Source organism: Dendropsophus ebraccatus, chromosome 1, assembly GCF_027789765.1.
Source record: "Dendropsophus ebraccatus isolate aDenEbr1 chromosome 1, aDenEbr1.pat, whole genome shotgun sequence".
NCBI classification, from domain to species: Eukaryota; Metazoa; Chordata; class Amphibia; order Anura; family Hylidae; genus Dendropsophus; species Dendropsophus ebraccatus.
Window position 1 is genome coordinate 13,034,578 of NC_091454.1, and position 15,624 is coordinate 13,050,201.

The following is a 15,624-nucleotide window of genomic DNA, read 5'->3' on the forward strand; positions in this document are numbered from 1 at the left end:
CTCAAATTCAGGCATAGATGCCGCATAGAACCCTAAGGCGGCATCTGGAATTCCGGCACATCCGGAAACTTTCCGGAATTCTGGATGCACTTCCTGACAAACTGAGCCAGCTGTAGCACTTGGGCAAGTGCCACTCGCTGCCCTTTAACTGTATGTGCTCCTAATCAGGAGCACATACAGTTAAATGTTACCCTATGTTTCATTGGGAGGGACGGAGGCAGCATTATGGCTCTGGTCAGAAGTGGCCTCTCTCTTCCCCTCCCTCATTGTTGCGGCGCATGAATGACATCACTCGTGTACTCGCGAAGCCAGACAGGAGCACCGATGCAGCCTGCAGCAGGTGAGTATAGATTTTTTGTATTCTGTTCCTACACTCTGGAAACACTGATGGTTTCTACCGTCAGTGTTTCCTGACTTGTGAAGGAGGCCTTACCTGGCATTATAGCTTGTCCCATTGAAGTGAATGGGATGAGCTGCAGTACCACATACAGCCACTACTGAGTTCCCCTTTTCTCAGGATTTACCTCACCTATCTGACATTGTATGGGAGGGGAGCCCTTAGATAAAGTGAATGTGAACCTGCACCTATATGACTATAACCTTAATTATTAACCCCTTAGAGAACTTCACATATCCATTATCTGAAGTAACCCCAAACAGTAATGTCTTCCTGGAAGGAAGCAACATGTGCCGACCTTAGCATTTTTCTCGGCTAATGTAATTAGGGGTTTTCGGTAAAGACGTCTTAGATTAATAGTTTCGCGATTACACGCGTGGTAGAAAATGAATGAGCAATTAGTAGGAAAGTGCTCGGCATTCTGGGTATAGGCTGTGCCATTAAAAAAAAAAAAAAAAAAAAGATTGAGTGAAAGTGATAAGTCGGAGGAAGCGGATTCAGCTGGGATGCTGTGAACTTCAGCTAAGCTCAACAAATGCCATATTGTGTGTAGGAAGCAAATAAAAAAAAACGTGGACTTTGATGTTTAGTTGCCGGGCAGATAGCGAGAATCCTCCTCCTCCTCCCGCGATGGAAAATGTTCAGCTGCGGAGCGAAACTGTGTATTCAGATAGAGGGAGAGAGGAGCAGACGGCTAGACCCTTCAAAGGGGGTCGTCTATCTATTAGGGGATATGAGGCCTTGGGGAGGAACTGATTCTCATTAGGGAGACCAGCTGTGAGGCTTATTGGCAATGCTCCATGGGAAAAGAGTATGCAAATTAGCTTTTTGCCAGACAGCGCCACCTATAGGCTACACAATGGAAACATTTTAAAAAGGGTCCCCAGAATCCGCCTCTGTAGATCAGAATAAAGAACTACTGCCCCAAGTGTACTGTACCTCTCGTGATGGCCCGCTACCGCATCAGTGGGGAGTTACTCCCTTCATACGGAATGTCAGGTCTCCATGGATACCAACACGCATACCCCTCGTGTTGGCCCGCTACCACATGAGCGGGGAGTTACTCTCTTTATCTGGAAGTTCAGATCTCCATGGATACCAACACGCATACCTCTCATGATGGCCGCTACCATATCAGTGGGGAGTTCCTCTCTTCATCCGGAAGTTCAGATCTCCATGGATACCAACACGCATACCTCTCATGATGGCCGCTACCATATCAGTGGGGAGTTCCTCTCTTCATCCGGAAGTTCAGGTCTCCATGGACACCAACACGCATACCTCTCGTGATGGTCGCTACCATATCAATGGGGAGTTCCTCTCTTCATCCGGAAGTTCAGGTCTTCATGGATACCAACAAGCATACCTAACGTGATGGCCCGCTAACGCATCACCAGGAGTTACTCTCCTCATCCGGAAGTTGAGGTCTACATGGATACCAACACCCCAATGGGGGTCACGCGCATTGGGGGCCTCACTGCGTGTTGGTATCCATGGAGACCTGAACTTCCATATGAAAAGAGGAATGTGCTGATACGGTAGTGGGCCGCCATGACAGGTCAATGGCCATGCAGGGTGTGAGGGATATCACCACCTATTATAAGATATACACATATGACAGCGCTCCCAATAATCATCTCTATGACTTATGACTTCAGGTGTTAGTTATATTGTACAGCAGTGACATCATTGCTCACCTTTAATGGGTTATACTGAAGAAAAGTAACTAATAAGTATGTCATCACTGCTCATCTGATATTAGTTATATTGTACAGGAGTGACATCATTACAGATCATCTGTTATATGATGTATGACATCACTGCTCTTATATTGTACAGGAGTGACATCATTACCTGTCATCTCTTATATGACATATGACATCACTGCTCTTATATTGTACCGGAGTGACATCCTTACCTGTCATCTCTTATATGATGTATGACATCACCGCTTATATTGTACAGTAGTAACATCATTACACATCATCTCCTATATGATGTGTCACATCACTGCTCTTATATTGTATAGGAGTGACATCATCTGTCATCTCTTATATGATGTATGACATCACCGCTCTTATATTGTATAGGAGTGACATCATTATCTGTCATCTCTTATATGATGTATGACATCACCGCACTTATATTGTACAGGAGTGACATCATTACCTGTCATCTCTTATATGATGTATGACATCACCGCACTTATATTGTACAGGAGTGACATCATTACCTGTCATCTCTTATATGATGTATGACATCACCGCACTTATATTGTACAGGAGTGACATCAATACCTGTCATCTCTTATATGATGTATGACATCACCGCTCTTATATTGTACAGGAGTGACATCATTACCTGTCATCATGCATTGTGACATCACCGTTCTTATATTGTACAGGAGTGACATCATTACATGTCATCTGTTATATGATGTATGACATCACCGCTCTTATATTGTACAGGAGTGACATCATTACCTGTCATCATGCATTGTGACATCACCGTTCTTATATTGTACAGGAGTGACATCATTACATGTCATCTGTTATATGATGTATGACATCACTGATCTTATATTGTACAGGAGTGACATCATTAGCTGTCATCTCTTATATGACATATGACATCACTGATCTTATATTGTACAGGAGTGACATTATTACCTGTCATCTCTTATATGACATATGACATCACCACTCTTATATTGTACAGGAGTGACATCATTACCTGTCATCTCTTATATGATGTATGACATCACTGCTTTTATATTGTACAGGAGTGACATCATTACTCCTATTGAATAGGCTGATATCTACCTCCAACAGGTTATATTGTACCGGAGTGACATCATCACTTTCCAGATATCCCTGCCAGCTATTACTCACCATTTACAGGGATTTAGGCTCCGGCCCCTGCGGACACACCTAGCGGCGGCTGCCGGCAGGTTTTGCTGCCCATTGTTATTGACATCTTCTATTTTCTGGCTGGGCTGTATACAGCGGGCAGATGAGACGGCCGGAATGAATCCTCCGGGAATGGAGAGCAGAGGAAGTAACTGAGAAGAGAATGGTACATTCAGGAACTGGTCTGGATGACTTCATTCACAGTCTGTTCCCTCCTGACACATTGTGTAACAGAACACAGGGGGTTTGTGTAGGAGGCAGCGGCCCGATGACTGTGGAGAGAGATCACTGACGGGGGAATCCTGAATCATAAAATTGTTCCTTTTTATTTTCTGAAAGTCTTACGTGGGCGGCAAAGTGACTCAGTGATTTCTATACGATTCCTACACGACAACACCACTCTCTCTCCTTCTTAAAGGGTTTATTCAGGTTCAGGCTGAAATAGAGAACAAAAGCAAATCTGTACCATTGTCATCTGGCAGCAAGTGATTGATCTCCCTGCAGCGCCCCCGCAGGGAAACTGAGGCATTACATACAGATCTAAATGAAATCAATGGCTTGTCCGTGTGCTCTGCGACCCAACTGGGACCCTCACAGGAGAACCGAGGTCCTTTTTCCTTTAGGTGAATGGAGCAATGCCAGACTATTGCTTTATCCGCTATCTATGGGATTTCCAAACAAAGCCAAGTTCAAAAATCTTCCGAAGTCCCATAGAGGATGAATGAAGCTGTGGTTGAGCATGCACACTATCGTTCCATTTATTGTGATGGGTGCAGGTTCCAGGGGTCATTGAACACAGAGTTGTTTGGTTACATTTCCATTCACTGTGATTGATGTGGGTCCCAGCATTGATTGAGCACAGAGTGGTCATTGAGCATGCCATTCCATTCACTGCGATTGGTGTGCATCCCAACAGTTGTTGAGCATGCACACAGCTATTCTGTTCACTGTCATCAGTACAGGTCCCAGCTAAGGGAGTGGTATGGAGTAATGGATGAGCATGTGTTGTGTTCACTATATATACCATTCACTGTAACTGTTACAGGTCCTAGTGGTAGTTGAGCATGAGGCAGTCATCGAGCATGCACACTGCTATTCCATTCCCTGTGATCGGTGTTGGTTCCGGTGTGGTCAAGCATGCACACTATTGTTCCACTCACTGTTATCATTCCAGATCCCATCAGGCCTTAAAGGGGTATTCCACTCATGCCTTCCATATCAACATTTGATATGTTGCTAACAATTCCTTCCATACTTGTTATTATCTATTCAGTCTCCTTCTCCCAGATCTAAGCTGCTGCTTTCTGCTGAAGACACAAAAATCTGCGTGTGAGCTTTTGTTTCTGTTCTCCCCCTCCTCCCCCCTCCCTTCTGAGACAGTTGATGTAAACAAGTCCCGGGCTGGCTTTAGCTGCAACCTTTGTAATGCCTGGAGGGATTTTCTTAGGCCAAGTTGCTAATGAACTCACTGTGAGTAACCCTCCCAGCATTATAAAGAACAAGGACATGTTTACATCAACTGTCTCAGAAGGGAGGGGGGAGGAGGGGGAGACAGAGAGAACAGTTCACACACAGATTTTTGTGTCTTTACCAAAAACCAGCAGCTGAGAACTGGGGGAAGGAGACTGAATAGATAATAACAAGTATGGAAGGAGTTGTTAGTCTCACCATGGGCAGCAACATATCAAAAGTTATGTTTCAGAGGAATACCCCTTTAAGCATAGAGCAGTGATTCAGCATGCTCACTCCCATTCCATTCTTGTGATCAGTGGTCAGACCCCTCCAATCAGATACTTATCACTTATCCTGTGGATGGGGAATAACTTAATGCCTTGGGATAACACCAACAAAGGAAAACTCAACTTTACGTTAAAGGAGAAGTCCAGGGAAACTTTTTATTGAAGTATTGTATTGACCCCCAAAAGTTATAAAAATCACCAATATCCACTTATTATGGGAAATGCACGTGAAGTGGTTTTTTTCCCCTGCACTTACTACTGCATCAAGGCTTCACTTCCTGGATAACATGGTGATGTCACTTCCTGGATAACATGGTGATGTCACTTCCTGGATAACATGGTGATGTCACTTCCTGGATAACATGGTGATGTCACTTCCTGGATAACATGGTGATGTCACGACCCGACTCCCAGAGCTGTGCGGGCTGTGGCTGCTAAAGAGAATGATTGCAGGGGGATGCTCAGTGTCCCTCCAGTGCCCTGTGTCCCTCAGTGTCCCTCTGCCATCATCCTCTTCAGCAGCCACAGCCCGCACAGCTCTGGGAGTCGAGTCGTGACATAACCATGTTATCCAGGAAGTGACATCACCATGTAATCCAGGAAGTGACATCACCATGTTATCCAGGAAGTGACATCACCATGTTATCCAGGAAGTGACATCACCATGTTATCCAGGAAGTGACATCACAATTTTATCCAGGAAGTGAAACCTTGATGCAGTAGTAAGTGCAGGGAAAAAAAGCCCTTTATAAACATTTTCTGTAATAAGTGTAAATTGGTGTTTTGTATAACTTTTGGGGGACAATACAATGCTTTAATAAAAATGTTATGCCGGACTTCTCCTTTAAATTTTTTTTCACTGGTTTCGAGTTCCGTAAAGTTTTCTTTTCCAGTCATGTCCAAAATTAACACCCCCCCCCCCCAATGCATTGTGAATACAAAGGATCTGCTTCTGTTTCTGATATGTAAGCATTTCATAATCTTTACAAAAGTAGATGTGAAAGTTCCCATAATGCAACAGGTCTAAAAGGGAACCTGCGTCATCACGTTACTGAAGACCTAATAATGCTGACACAGCAGGTTGACTGCAGACCCTCTAAATACTGCTTGACGTATTAATTGTCTGGATGGAAACTGCTTACTGTATATAACCGTGTGACAGATCACATGACCAGTATCGGAAGTTACTTCCGGGAAAATAGCTGATTATAACAACGTTACCCTGTATGTCTTCTGGTGGTGTTATCAAATCATGTTCATGAAGATGGATTCTGATTGGTTCCTGTAGGGCCGGCCCATTTTTTTCCAGGATAACCCTAAGCCATCAAAGACCAGATGCAGGAAGTGTTATCATGGGGACAGAGGAATTTCTTCTTACCAAGGGCCTGTAGTTTCTACTTGGCACAGGAAAAAGCTATGTTAAAAAAGAAAAACACACATACATATATATAGTTCGGTGTTTTAAAATCTTAAACATTACATTAAAGTTAAAGCAGCCAATGCATTTAACCCTTTACTGAGCATAGGAACAGGCTTATAGTACATCTCAATATAGGGCTGGTTGGGATGGAAGGAATCGCTCGATGATAAGCGTTATGCTGTAACAGAAAAAGAAAATAATTAAAATAACATTATCGTAATCTTCACACCTCCAGAAATCAATGTGTTGTCAATCTGGCAGCGTACCAAGTGGAAGAGGAGTCATGTCTGCCACAGCAGAAGCAGACGTTCACTCAGCGCCCCTGAATCAGCTCAGTGTAAGACGGCGTGTAATATCACATTGCTTAATAAAATTATTTCCTTCTGCAAATATAATACCGCCTCTTATAACTACTATAATACTGCCCCTATATACAAAAATATAACTACTATAATACTGCTCCTATATACAAGAATATAACTACTATTATACTGGTCCTATATACAAGAATATAACTACTATAATACTGCTCCTATATACAAGAATATAACTACTATAATACTGCTCCTATATACAGGAATATAACTGCTATAATACTGCTCCTATATACAAGAATATAACTACTATAATACTGCTCCTATATACAGGAATATAACTACTATAATACTGCTCCTATATACAAGAATATAACTACTATAATACTGCTCCTATATACAGGAATATAACTACTATAATACAGCTCCTATATACAGGGATATAACTACTATAACACTGCCCCTATATACAGGAATATAACTACTATAATACTGCTCCTATATACAGGAATATAACTACTATAATACTGCTCCTGTATACAGGAATATAACTACTATAATACTGCTCCTATATACAGGGCTATAACTACTATAATACTGCTCCTGTATACAGGAATATAACTACTATAATACTGCTCCCTATATACAGGAATATAACTACTATAATACTGCTCCTATATACCGGAATATAGCTACTATAATACTGCCCCCTATATACAGGAATATAACTACTATAATACTGCTCCTATATACAAGAATATAACTACTATAATACTGCTCCTATATACAAGAATATAACTACTATAATACTGACTTATATGTATAAGACATGTGATACCTATGGGCCTCTTTACTATAATCCCTGCACTCATAACTTCCTTATATAATTCCCTTACATAATATTCAAAGTGACTCCAGGGTGGAGAAGCCCTTTAAATAACAGGCAATCAGGTCAGACGGACAATCATCTTCGGCACAGGCACCTTACAGTCTAATTGGGTTAATGGAAAGCAGAGACAATCGGTCACAACAAACGCACATCGTCACAACCTACACCAGGTGATCATGTGATCATATTGTGCAGAAGGTGAGGGAAGTCCCTGATGAAGCTTATTGGACAATTAGAAAACTAGAGAGAAAGGAGCTGCTGCACCTCTCACCTATGGCTGACACTAATGCCTCTCGTCTACATTTAAAAACCAACGCCAGGATGTTGGTATATAATTTGATTAAACCATAATGCCTCATGTACCACGTGCAGGTCCCCTGGTTCACATAAGTCCCTACACTAAATCAACACTGTGTCTGTCAATGACCGCCAACCCCGCAGAGCAATCGACAACAGGGGAGGGGGGGGCCTAAGTACCTCCTCTTTATTCCATTCTACCTGCTGGTGCAATTGTGAGTAGTAACACCTAGTTCACACTTGTGTTGCTTGGCGGCCACCTTCTCCGCCAGTGGCTCCTACGGGGCATTGGGGGGTGGACCTTGGAGTTTGGTCCTGTGAGGGTGGGGTTTCCGGCCTATTCTGTGGCCCCCCTTCCCTGTTTGCGCACATTTTGCGGGGTTGGTGGTCTCTGACTGACACTCATGTGGACTCATGTGGGCCAGGGGACCTGCACGTGGTACATGAGGCAATATGATTTGATGAAATTATTTACTAATTTCTGATGTTGGTTTTTAATGTAGCTGAACAAGCTTTCGTATCAACCATGGGTGCGATGTGCAGCCATTTCTGTCCTCCAGGCTTTTGCATTTTATTGGACAATTACTTTTTTGTTTATATCCTAGTATGTAGTTAACAGGGGGAGGTACTGTGTCCATGATATTCATCTCTAAAGAACAGCCACAAAGAGTGTCTCTCTTTGGAGGACCTTAATTCCCATTAATTTGAATAGGCAATGTGCAATGCTTAATCTCTCCTGAGGTGGCGCTACAATTCTGGGTAGTACATTTCTTTGGGCGACTCTTATTTTGGACACTCTCTGGATGGCAACTTTTATGGGGCACTCTTGGGATGAACCTTTTTATTCGGGCTCCATTTGGGGGAAGCTCTTTAGTTGACTCTTTTAATTGGACCCTTTTACTTGGGTACTCTCTAGGAAGTAAGTTTTATGCTGCACTCTTTGGATGACCTTTTTATTTGGGTACCCTCTATGTAGTAAGTTTTATAGGGCACTCTTTAGCTGACCCTTTTATTTGGGTACTCTGTAGGTAGTAAGTTTTATAGGGCACTCTTTAGCTGACCCTTTTATTTGGGTACTCTGTAGGTAGCAAATTTTATATGGCACTCTATGGCTGACCCCTTTATTTGGATACTCGCTGGGTAGTAACATTTATGGAGGACTCTTTGGGTAACCATTTTACTTTACTACTCTCTAGAAAGAAAATTTTATGTGGGACCTTTTTATTAGGGTACCCTCTCAGTAGTAACGTTTATGGAGCACTCTTTGGCTGACCCCTTTACTTGGGTACTCTCTAGGAAGTAAGTTTTATGAAGCAGTCTTTGAATTACCTTTTTATTTAGGTACCCTCTAGGTAGTATGTTTTATATGCCACTCTATGGCTGACCCCTTTATTTGGGTACTCTCTGGGTAGTAACATTTATGGAGCGCTCTTTGGTAGACCCTTTTACTTGCGTACTCTCTAGGAAGTAAGTTTTATGCGGCACTCTTTTATTTGGGTACTCCTCTCTAGGTAGTAACATTTATGGAAAACTCTTTGGCTGACTCTTTTATTATGGTACCCTCTAGCTAGTAACACTTATAGAACACTCAAAGTCTTATAATATTCACCGCCACTACTCCCGAAGTCACTGTTGGACCTTGGACTCAGTTGGGACTGCAAACAAATCGCCCGCCGGGGTGCACCTCTCAGACTAGACGTACTACATATGAAGTAATACATATGACGGCCATTTCACACGCATGCACGCTTAATCAGATCTGAAGAAGCGCGCATGTGCGCAAAATGGCCATCATGTGTGTGTTGTACATGTAGGAGTTTGGCGTCTGCTGTTCAATGACATGTATCAACAAAAGGTTTTATCCATGTTGAAATAAAGAAGTATCGCAATGATCCGGTGAGTGCCCTGAACTTTCTACTATACCTATTTATAGAACACTCTTTGCCTGACTCTTTTATTTGGGTACCCTCTAGGTAGTAGGTTTTATGGGACACTCTTTGGCTGACCCTCTTATTTGGGTACCCTCTAGGTAGTAGGTTTTATGGAACACTATTTTTTTACTGATCCTTTTACTTTTTAGGTAGTAAGTTTTTGGGAAATTTTTGAGTAACCCTTTGGCCCCCTGTGTAGTACGTTTTATGGGGCACTCTTAGAGTATCACTTTGTAAGTGGCATTGTCTATTGGGGCACCTTCCGGTTACATCATTCATTGGTGGCAGCACTTCGGCTGTGCACCGGCTGTTGTCATGAGGGCACAGCCAGTATGTGAGGGTGGGGTTCACCCCGTTCACTGGGGTCACTACTACAAGGGCCCTTGATCTGCACTGATCAGAGCAGGGCTGGTGGGCCTCTCCACCTATTTGATGTCCACCCCTCTTCAGATCATGATCGGACAATGAAGGTGAAGGTTCTCGGATGTGACTGTCACGTACAGGCAGCGGCCGCCGCGACTCATGCCGTGTATTATTATCCTGGATGCCTATTCTTAGAATTGTAAAGGAAATAAGAAAGAAACATACGTCCGCGCTCTGCAAATTCCTGTTTCTAGGGATACAAAGTGGTTTCTTCTTTAAGTCTCCATGTGACAGGCACAGACAGACGGCATTCACAAATCCCGAGGACGGCGGCGGAGGTAAAGCAGCGGTGCAGGCGGCAGCACATTCATTCTGGTTACACAGACGCTGCCAGTGATATAACAACCATTCATGTCCCTATAATGTGTATACAAAAAGGAAAAAAAAACACACAAACGGCACCGCATGTGCAGGTGAACACACACTTTGGAAGAGCATGTACATGTGTGCAAATGCACGCTCACCTGACCGGGTCGTACACAATTAGGCCCAACTCTAATATGAGCTCTGGATCAATGGGGGGCGCTGCCTACCACCTTCCGGTTCTCCAGGGTGGGTCCTCGGTGTCAATCACAATGGCAGTACAGGGTGGTCTTGATGTGAATTGAGTTCTTTCCATTCAGATCAAGCACAGGGGAAAGTGGCCGGTGTTCCCTGTACTGCTACCATTCATGTCCATATGTAATAACCGGGCGGGGTGGTCACCCTAATACTAATACGCCTCTGGTCAACCCCTGTGCAGCCTGCCCATGACTGCTGCCGGAGCTGTCACCACTGTGGGGCATGGTGGCTGTCACTGTTATGAAGTCGCTATGGTTGTTACAATTATGGGGACAATACACTCTAGTTGTCAGGTTGTCACTGTTGGGGCCACTGTGGTTGTCACTATTAGGGAGCACTGTATATATCACTATTGGGCACTGTAGTTGTCACCATTGGGGGCACTGTATATATTACTGTTAGGGGCACACTACATATCACTGTTGGGGGCACTGTAGTTGTCACTATGAGGGGCACTGTATAAATCACTGTTGGGGGGCACTGTTTATATTACTGTTGAGGGCACTGTATATGTCACTGTTAGGGGGCACTGTGGTTGTCACTGTTAGGGGGCACTGTATATGTCACTGTTAGGGGGCACTGTGGTTGACGCTGTTGGGGCACTGTATATATTACTGTTTGGATATATTACTGTTAGGGGGCACTGTGGTTGACGCTGTTGGGGCACTGTATATATTACTGTTCGGGAGCACTGTATATATTACTGTTCGGGAGCACTGTATATATTACTGTTAGGATATATTACTGTTAGGGGGCACTGTATATGTCACTGTTAGGGGGCACTGTGGTTGACGCTGTTGGGGCACTGTATATATTACTGTTCGGGGGCACTGTATATGTCACTGTTGGGGGCACTGTATATATTAGTGTTGGGGGCGCACTGCAGGGGGCACTGTGTATATATTACAGTTCGGTGTACTGTATATGTCACTGTGTTGCTGTTGGGGGGCACTGTATATGTAGCTGTTAGGGGGCACTGTATATATCACAGTATATCTTACTGTTAGGGTCACTGTGGTCCCTGTTGGGGGCATTTTGACCCACAATGTTATGAGGGCGCTGTTTAGTTTGACTTTCCCTGTTTGAGGGCTCTTTACCTTCACTATTGTGGGTGCCCTGGGGGTCCAGTGGTATAAGGGTACAGTGACTGGCGGTGTTATGCGGGCACAGTGACTGGCGGTGTTATGCAGGCACAGTGACTGGCGGTGTTATGCGGGCACAGTGACTGGCAGTGTTATGCGGGCACAGTGACTGGCAGTATTATGAGGGCACAGTGACTGGCAGTGTTATGCAGGCACAGTGACTGGCGGTGTTATGCGGGCACAGTGACTGGCAGTGTTATGCGGGCACAGTGACTGGCAGTATTATGAGGGCACAGTGACTGGCGGTGTTATGCGGGCACAGTGACTGGCAGTATTATGAGGGCACAGTGACTGGCAGTGTTATGCAGGCACAGTGACTGGCGGTGTTATGCGGGCACAGTGACTGGCAGTGTTATGCGGGCACAGTGACTGGCAGTATTATGAGGGCACAGTGACTGGCAGTATTATGAGGGCACAGTGACTGGCAGTGTTATGCAGGCACAGTGACTGGCGGTGTTATGCGGGCACAGTGACTGGCAGTGTTATGCGGGCACAGTGACTGGCAGTATTATGGGGGCACAGTGACTGGCAGTGTTATGAGGGCACAGTGACTGGCAGTATTATGAGGGCACAGTGACTGGCAGTGTTATGCAGGCACAGTGACTGGCGGTGTTATGCGGGCACAGTGACTGGCAGTGTTATGCGGGCACAGTGACTGGCAGTATTATGAGGGCACAGTGACTGGCAGTGTTATGCAGGCACAGTGACTGGCGGTGTTATGCAGGCACAGTGACTGGCGGTGTTATGCGGGCACAGTGACTGGCAGTATTATGAGGGCACAGTGACTGGCAGTGTTATGCAGGCACAGTGACTGGCGGTGTTATGCGGGCACAGTGACTGGCGGTGTTATGCGGGCACAGTGACTGGCAGTATTATGAGGGCACAGTGACTGGCAGTGTTATGCGGGCACAGTGACTGGCAGTGTTATAAGGGCACAGTGACTGGCAGTGTTATGCAGGCACAGTGACTGGCAGTGTTATGCGGGCACAGTGACTGGCAGTGTTATAAGGGCACAGTGACTGGCAGTGTTATGCGGGCACAGTGACTGGCAGTATTATGAGGGCACAGTGACTGGCGGTGTTATGCGGGCACAGTGACTGGCAGTGTTATAGGGGCACAGTGACTGGCAGTGTTATGCGGGCACAGTGACTGGCAGTGTTATAAGGGCACAGTGACTGGCAGTGTTATGCAGGCACAGTGACTGGCGCTGTTATGCGGGCACAGTGACTGGCAGTATTATGAGGGCACAGTGACTGGCGGTGTTATGCGGGCACAGTGACTGGCAGTATTATGAGGGCACAGTGACTGGCAGTGTTATAGGGGCACAGTGACTGGCAGTGTTATGCGGGCACAGTGACTGGCAGTGTTATGAGGGCACAGTGACTGGCGGTGTTATGTGGGCACAGGGACTGGCAGTGTTATGGGGGCGCAGTGACTGGCAGTGTTATGCGGGCACAGTGACTGGCAGTGTTATGCGGGCACAGTGACTGGCAGTATTACGCTGGCACAGTGACTGGCAGTGTTATAGGGGCACAGTGACTGGTGGTGTTATGCGGGCACAGTGACTGGCGGTGTTATGCGGGCACAGTGACTGGCAGTGTTATGCGGGCACAGTGACTGGCGGTGTTATGCGGGCACAGTGACTGGCAGTGTTATGCGGGCACAGTGACTGGCAGTGTTATGCGGGCACAATGACTGGCGGTGTTATGGGGGTACAGTGACTGGCAGTGTTATAGGAGCACAGTGACTGGCGGTGTTATGCGGGCACAGTGACTGGCGGTGTTATGCGGGCACAGTGACTGGCGGTGTTATGCGGGCACAGTGACTGGCGGTGTTATGGGGGCACAGTGACTGGCGGTGTTATGCGGGCACAGTGACTGGCGGTGTTATGGGGGCACAGTGACTGGCAGTGTTATAGGGGCACAGTGACTGGCAGTATTATGGGGGCGCAGTGACTGGCAGTGTTATGCGGGCACAGTGACTGGCAGTGTTATGGGGGCACAGTGACTGGCGGTGTTATGCGGGCACAGTGACTGGCAGTGTTATGCGGGCACAGTGACTGGCAGTGTTATGGGGGCACAGTGACTAGCAGTGTTATAGGGGCACAGTGACTGGCGGTGTTATGCGGGCACAGTGACTGGCAGTGTTATGGGGCACAGTGACTGGCAGTGTTACGCGGGCACAGTGACTGGCGGTGTTATGGGGGCATTGTGTTTCGCCCCCTTAGGCGGCACTGGCACTAATATGGGGGCACTCTATGGCACTGTTATGAGTCCAGTGTAGTATCTCACTAGCTTTGATGATTTTCTGGTACTGTGATGGGTCAGTCATGGCTGTGGGCACATAGCTGGCATCCCCCATGTGGCTGGTGATGTTATGGGGGCACTCTGACTAGGTGTATATACATATTCAGCAGATTATTACAATACTTCCCGTCTGAGATCACTCCACTCCATGTTCATTCATAATTACAGTTACTTGTCCCTTTAAATGAAGATGTCATTAGCTTCGGCAATTTCCGCCGCTTTCGGCTCCTTCCGTCAATCCGAGCTCATTCCTTTTCGGCTATTGCTTTGAGGCTGGCGAGCGACCACGCCCTCCGTATCAGGCCTCGCCCAATCAGAATGCAGGAACTAGGGCAGAGTGTGTGTATGTTCCGAGAGGGGAGGGGTGAGCGGGGGAAGTTGACGCATGCGCAGTGGCCGCCTCCCCCGCTCCGTGCTGTGTGTGTGATGTCTGGGCTGGAGAGTGGATTTTAAAGATGGCCGGAGCGGCTCCCGTCTACTGTGTCTGCCGGCAGCCGTACGATGTGAGCCGGTTCATGATCGAGTGCGACATCTGCAAGGACTGGTTCCATAGCAGGTGAGGGGGTGCTGCTGGGATGGTGGGGGGATAGGGGGGATCTGAGGCTGCAGGAGGCTGGGGGGACGGCTGGGACAGGGAGGATAATAACAATAAGGTGGTCTCCGAGGTGCTGAGAAGTCAGGGCCCAGGCTGGCAGCGGCCCCTTTAAGAAAACCTCACTTAAAGGGGCACTAACTTCATAGGAGGCTCCAGAAATGTGGGGACCCCCACCCTAGTGCCCCCTAAAATCATGTCACCCCAAAAGTGACCCCCCCAAACCTTACAAGCACTAGCAACAGAGCTCTTACCTTCCCCCTTTAAGCATAAACAGCCCCCCCCAAAGTCTTGTCCGCACATTGTGCCCCCCTAGAACTCTGCGGCGCTACTTGTCACCCCCAAAAGTTTCTTTATTACCCGCCATCTTTTCTACGTTACGGCGGCACCCCAAAAGTAACTGTCTGCCCCTTTAAGACACAGACCCCCTCCAAAGACTAGTTGTGACTTACTATAGCGCCCCCTATCTATATATAGGGAAAAAAAATAATAGTGACCCCTAAAAGTTTACGGGTATCCATGTGCCCCCCCCCAAAGTAGTTACCTGTTCACCTCATACCCCCAAAAGTAGTTACCCCCCCCAAAAATGAAGGTCTATGTTATAGCAGCCAGCCCCCTGAAAGTAGTAACAGCAGTAGGAGCCCCCCTTTAAAGAGTGGGCATGCATGTAACCCCCCGTTAAAGTGTGGAGTCCCCCCTAAAGT

At 46.2% G+C, this 15,624-nt stretch overlaps 1 protein-coding gene across 1 annotated transcript in view; it reads left to right on the forward strand.

The window, feature by feature from the left end:
• The first annotated feature begins 14,783 nt into the window (after positions 1 to 14,783).
• KDM7A (lysine demethylase 7A) overlaps positions 14,784 to 15,624 on the forward strand; it is a 53,479-nt gene continuing 52,638 nt past the window's right edge. Inside the window, exon 1 of the mRNA XM_069952349.1 lies at positions 14,784 to 14,884. Coding sequence (XP_069808450.1) covers positions 14,784 to 14,884 — 101 coding nt within the window. The remainder of the gene's footprint in view (positions 14,885 to 15,624) is intronic.